This window comes from Drosophila teissieri, chromosome X (genome assembly GCF_016746235.2).
Source record: "Drosophila teissieri strain GT53w chromosome X, Prin_Dtei_1.1, whole genome shotgun sequence".
Taxonomy (NCBI): Eukaryota; Metazoa; Arthropoda; class Insecta; order Diptera; family Drosophilidae; genus Drosophila; species Drosophila teissieri.
The window spans coordinates 14,158,895-14,164,894 of NC_053034.1; the positions used below are offsets into that span (position 1 = coordinate 14,158,895).

A 6,000-nucleotide genomic window follows, 5' to 3' on the forward strand; every position below is an offset into this window, starting at 1 on the left:
AATATAAAGAAAATACGAGCATACATATATGATATAAAGTGCTATTTAATATATGTTTTACAATAAATTATAAATTATATTTTTTATCCACATACAAAATTCATATTTATTAAGGATTATTAGAAGATTGTTACTGCAACCCTTATGCAACCCATTGAAAAGCTGAAGTATTTATTTGGATTATTGAAGTTTCGGTTTATTTTCGTTGTTAACAAAGTTCACAAAACAAAAAAAAATAATTGATGGTTAATTGGGGCAGTATGTGTTTATGTACACTGTTTCGTGTTCAGTAGCAGACCTCTTCGTTCAAGATCCCTACTTCCTGTAGACGTAGCCACCGTTGGAGGCGTACTGGGTGCCCACATCCACGGAGGGAGCGGAGTAGCTCACCGACGGGGCAGAGTAGCTCACGGAGGGAGCGGAGTACGTCTGCTGGACAGCGGGGGCGGAGTAGCTGACGGCAGGAGCGGAGTACGACTGCTGGACAGCGGGGGCGGAGTAGCTGACCGAGGGAGCGGAGTAGCTGACCGAGGGAGCGGAGTACGACTGGACAGCGGGGGCGGAGTAGCTGACCGAGGGAGCAGAGTAGGTCTGCTGGACGGCAGGAGCGGAGTAGCTGACGGAGGGAGCCGAGTAGCTGACGGAGGGAGCCGAGTAGCTAACGGCGGGCGCTGGAGCGGAGTAGCTGACCGAGGGGGCGGTGTAGGTCCTCTGGACAGCTGGCGCGGAGTAGGTCCTCTGGACGGCCGGTGCGGAGTAGGTCTGTACGGGGGGCAGGTACTCGCTGCTGGGGGCGACATACGACTGCTGGACGGCGGGGGCGGAGTAGCTCACCGAGGGGGCGGCGTAGGAGCTCTGCACGGGGGGCAGGTACTCGTTGGCCAGGTGGCTCACATCGGCGGCCACGCAGGCGAACAGGGCGAAGGCGATAAGGAATTTCTGCAAGTAGGACAACGCACAGTTCACGTTATAGCACAGTATAAAAAGCACCGTAAAAAAAAGGTTGTCAAATCAAATTACAAAAAAAAAACAAAAAAATAGTTCCTTGTTTCAAGTTGAACTTGGAGTTAGTTCCTTGTTTCAAATGGAACTTGTGTGTTAGTTCCTTGTTTCAAATGGAACTTAGTTCCTTGTATCAAGTGGAACTTGTATGTTAGTTCCTTGTAGCAAGTGGAACTTGTGTGTTAGTTCCTTGATTCAAGTGGAACTTGTGTGTTGGTTCCTTGTATCAAGTGGAACTTGTGTGTAATCCTTCACTGACCATCTTGAGTTGAGGTTGCTGCGTTTTGAAGCGACTGTGCTGGATGAGCTAGAGGCTGCGACTGATGCCGTTCCCTAGAGGCGACTGTCAATTTATAGCGGCCGGCCGGCTCTGAAGAAAAGCCCCGGTTCGCAGCCGCAGCCCGTTCAACTGCAGCGGCGGCAGACGCCGGCGAAGAAGAAGAAGAAGGAGCGGAGCGGAGCAGAGCAGGCTTAAGCGGCCAGCGGACCAAGCAGAAGAAGCTGCCGCAAGAGACGTCACCATGAAGGCAAGACAAACAGCAGCTGCCTGGGAGGCGATTCGGAGGCGATTCGGGGGCGATTTCACAGCTACACATGTAAGTCGACAGCTTGAAACAAAATTTAAGTATTTTCAATTAAAAATATTATTAAATAATTTACAATGTGCCATTTGCAATATTAATTACTAATAAAAAAAGACATTTGGATACTAAATCTACAGCGAAATCACTTGAAACTGCATTTGCGCAAATAGTTACGAAGTTAAACCGAAAATAAGCATGGATTATTAGCGGGCTTACATCTAGCCATAAAATGGCCAAAATGGCAACACTAAGTAGGGCGGGGGTTAAAAGCATACGATATATGGCCAAACTACTAAACTATCAAACTACTAAACTACCAAACGGCAAATAACATAATCACATAAAAATTAAATTTAACATATAACCCAACGAAATCGCACATGCAAACGGGTTTGCCTCATTTACGATAATATGTATAATTTTTCCGTCCACGCAACGGGTTTGCGGCGGGTGAACTACTTTGGGACACCTTCTCCATAAGCTCCATAAGCTCCTCCATCTGTCTTATTAGCGGCGGGTGGGGGTCTTGTGCCACACAAAGATTAAGCCAAAAAAACAACAACTGAGGGGGTTCCACTAATTAACATTCAATTTAACACATTATACGTTTTCAGCCACTCTTCGCTGGCTAACCGCAGAAATGGGCAGATCCATTTGCAGAGCTCCATTCGGCCTCGTTCGAGACACTCGCACAGATTAATGGGCCACAGAACGTCGTCGTGGTTTTTTTTTTTTAGGGAAACAGAGCCACACACTCGCACTTTCTAAAAACCCATAAACACAAAACCCATCAGTGGACAGAAGATGGCCTTGAGAACAGACGCCGCCTCAAGAGTTACGACTTCCCGAGCGGGCTTTACATAATAAGCAACAACTTTTACTTGCTGCCACATCTTGGCGGTCTGGTCGTCTTTCCACTGCCCGTGAACTTGAAATGCAGCACTGCCAGAAATTTATGCCACCAGAATAAATTCAGTTAGACCTACGGAACTGAATCATAATCACAAATCAAAGGTATTCATTCTCCTGCAACATTGTAGCATCGCAACATTACTTTTAATTTTAAGGTTACAGATCATAGCTGCAAGGTAATCTATACGAGATTTATAGCCCGTTTAAATCGTCTGATTAAAATCCCTGTTTATGCAGGTTTCATTTATGAACACGTTGAAGAATTATCTTCGAGTGTAAAAGTGGCAGGAAATGCCATCTGCATGACAACAAGTTGATGCAACTTTCAGAGTTCAATGGGAATACTTAAACTGACCATGGCCATTCTGAGAACTGTAAACAGTTATCCTTTATAACCACATGTAATTAATGTAACTAATATTATTATAATTAGGAACGGCTTGAAGGATTATAAAGAAAATAAGAAGCATACGGTTCAACATTCTTTAGATAAATTCTTTAATCTTGGAATCATAGGTTTTGCTGCACACTAATAGAAATATCCGTAAACTATAAGTCCAAAATTCAAGCTATACATAGATGTTTTAAAAAAAAGATGTATAAATTTAAGATTAGATTAGACTCTGTGGCTCTCAGTAAGTTGACTTAGTAAACATAGCCGCCGTTCGACGCGTACTGCGTGTCCTGGCCGGACTTGGAGTAGGTGGTGGTCTGTAGGTGGGCAGGAGTAATGGTGTCGCCACCAATGGCCACGGGCACATGGCTCTCGGCATTGAACTCCTCGATGCCATTCGAGGTGGGCTCCTCGTACAGATGGGCAGGTGTGATGGTGTTGGCTCCAATCACCACTGGAGCCTGTCGCTGGACAAAGGCGGCGATGGGCTGTGCGCTCTGGTAGAAACCACCAGCTGATCCGGCCACCACTGCCTTGGCCTGGCTATGAACGTAGCTCGTCTGGGAAACGGCGGACTGATAGGAACTGGCATCTGCCTCAGAAACAGCAGAAGCTACCACCGACTGCTTGAGGTAAGCGGGCGTGTATTCAGCGGGCTGGTAGGAGCTGGAATCGCCACCAGGAATCACCTCAGCACCAACAGCTACAGAAGAGGTCTGCTTGAGATAAGCAGGAGTGTACTCAGCGGGTTGGTAGGAGCTAGAATCTCCACCAGGAATCACCTCAGCGGTCTTCAAGTGATCGGGGGTGTATTCAGCGGGCTGGTAGGAACTAGAATCTCCTCCGGGGACAACAGCTTCCTGTTCCTGCTGATGCTCCTCAATGTACTTGTAGTGGGCCTCCTGATCAGCCTGGGGAATGAACTTCTCTGGGGTGTAGGTATCAGCTCCAATAGCAGCTGGAACTGGGGCATAGGTATCAGCTCCGATAGCCGCTGGAACCGAAGTCTTAAGATCAGCCGGAGTATATTCAGCGGGTTGGTAGGAGCTGGAATCGCCACCAGGAATCACCTCAGCACCAACAGCTACAGAAGAGGTCTGCTTGAGATAAGCAGGAGTGTATTCAGCGGGTTGGTAGGAGCTAGAATCTCCACCAGGAATCACCTCAGCGGACTTCAAGTGCTCAGGAGTGAATTCAGCGGGTTGGTAAGAGCTGGAATCGCCACCAGGAATCACCTCAGCACCAACAGCGACTGAAGAGGTCTGCTTGAGATAAGCAGGAGTGTATTCAGCAGGTTGGTAGGAGCTAGAATCTCCTCCGGGGACAACAGCTTCCTGCTCCTGCTCCTGCTCCTGAATGTACTTGGAGTGGGCTTCCTGATCAGCCTGGGGAATGAACTTCTCTGGGGTGTAGGTATCAGCACCAATAGCAGCTGTAACTGGGGCATAGGTATCAGCTCCAATGGCCGCTGGGACAGAAGTCTTAAGATCAGCTGGAGTATATTCAGCTGGCTGGTAAGAGCTGGATTCACCACCAGGAACTACTTCCGCTGACTTGAGATTAGCGGGAGTGTATTCTGCAGGCTGGTAGGAACTAGCATCGCCTCCGGGAACGACGTCAGCGAACTTCAAGTGCTCAGGAGTGTATTCAGCGGGTTGGTAGGAGCTGGAATCTCCACCAGGAATCACCTCAGCGGTCTTCAAGTGCTCGGGAGTGTATTCAGCGGGCTGGTACGAGCTGGAATCGCCACCTGGCACTACTTCCGCCGCAGAGGAGGCGGAGGAGAATGCGGATGAAGAGGCGAATGAAGAGGCGGATGAGGAGGCGGAGAGTCCATAGCCTCCGTCCGCGGACAGGCCCAACTTCAGATGACTGACATCGGCGGCGGCGAGGCCGACAAAGGCCAATGCAATGACGTAGAACTTCTGCAATGGGATCCAGTTGGTGGTGGATAAGTGGATAAGTGGGTGAGAAGGGTGAGATGGGTGGTGGCTGAATTGTCATTGGAGGTGGTTCCCCCTAGAACCGAAACTTACCATGTTTGGGCCAAATCTGTTGTTGAAAAGAGGGACGTTTCCAGTTTTTATACCCACAAAAGATATTGGGCCTATGCTAATTGGAGTTTTGTTTTGATCAACGCTTGATTGGCTACGAGAATGACTACAAAATTTCTGTCCTCCCAAACTGCCAGTTTTTTCCTATTATTAATTTGGGTTGCGAATTTGCATAGGTAGCATAGGTAACAAAAGCGGCGATCTTATCAACTTGATTAGAACCTTTTCGGGCCTTGGCCTTTCCGTCAATTAAACTGTCGTCTGGCTTATACACTGCACGAAAACTGCGCACATACGTTGTCATGTCAAACGGTTGCATTGTTACGATCCCAAACATCGAATGCCATTGTGTTTTTCTTAGCTTAAACGAAACTGGTTTGAAGCTTATTGAATGGCAATTAAATGTTATTTAGTGCGAGTTAAACACTTAAAACTACGTATTTTTGTCTGTGTACAACCGAGTCCTACCGACAGTATGCTAAATGGAGTTGCTTTTTAGCGCCTGGCAAGTTCAGCCGTGTGTCATAATCGGCTTGGCTCGGCAACCAGTTCTCCGACTTTGGCCAAGAGTCTTAGATATGCCAATAAGTCTGCTAATTGGGCTGGGGGAAATCAATCGATGGATGCTTAAACTCGCATCGATATTGCTTATTAAACGTAACTATTTTGGTATATTCGACTTGACACAAGAACGAACTCGCTGCATACCCCGTAAAAATATGGCCAATGGGGCATAATTAAATTTAAGTTAATTTTAAGTGATTCAGTGTCCCAGCAAGAAATATCCAGTTTCGAATTAGTTACGCCAACTTTGGCTGAATGAATTATAAAGATAACCTTTATATAAAGTTTCGGCTTACATTTTATGGGTAAATTTATGCGCTTAAAGATGGTTTAGCTGATTTTATGGCTCTCATTCCGCAAAATTAGCTTATCTTATTAACTTACTGACTTTCATAACAAAGGTTGAAAGCGTGCAAGTTGGGGAAAGCACTTTGCCACCGAGATCATCAAAAGTGGAGTAATTTAATAATAAGATGAAAACGAGGTATTA

At 46.7% G+C, this 6,000-nt stretch overlaps 2 protein-coding genes across 2 annotated transcripts; both read right to left on the bottom strand.

Annotated features, from left to right (window-relative positions):
- Nucleotides 1-250: 250 nt before the first annotated feature.
- Nucleotides 251-1,316, bottom strand: LOC122624358 (cuticle protein 16.5). Its single transcript, XM_043803867.1, has 2 exons — nt 1,262-1,316; nt 251-939 (listed from the first exon to the last, which is right to left on the bottom strand). The coding sequence occupies exons 1-2, from the start codon at nt 1,262-1,264 to the stop codon at nt 316-318; spliced, it is 627 nt and encodes a 208-aa protein (XP_043659802.1). The 5' UTR covers nt 1,265-1,316; the 3' UTR covers nt 251-315.
- Nucleotides 1,317-3,143: 1,827 nt separating this feature from the next.
- LOC122624357 (spidroin-2) lies at nt 3,144-4,931 on the bottom strand. The gene is given in 2 exon segments (XM_043803865.1): nt 3,144-3,962; nt 4,128-4,931. Coding segments are annotated over 2 exon segments (1,623 nt in total).
- Nucleotides 4,932-6,000: the final 1,069 nt, after the last annotated feature.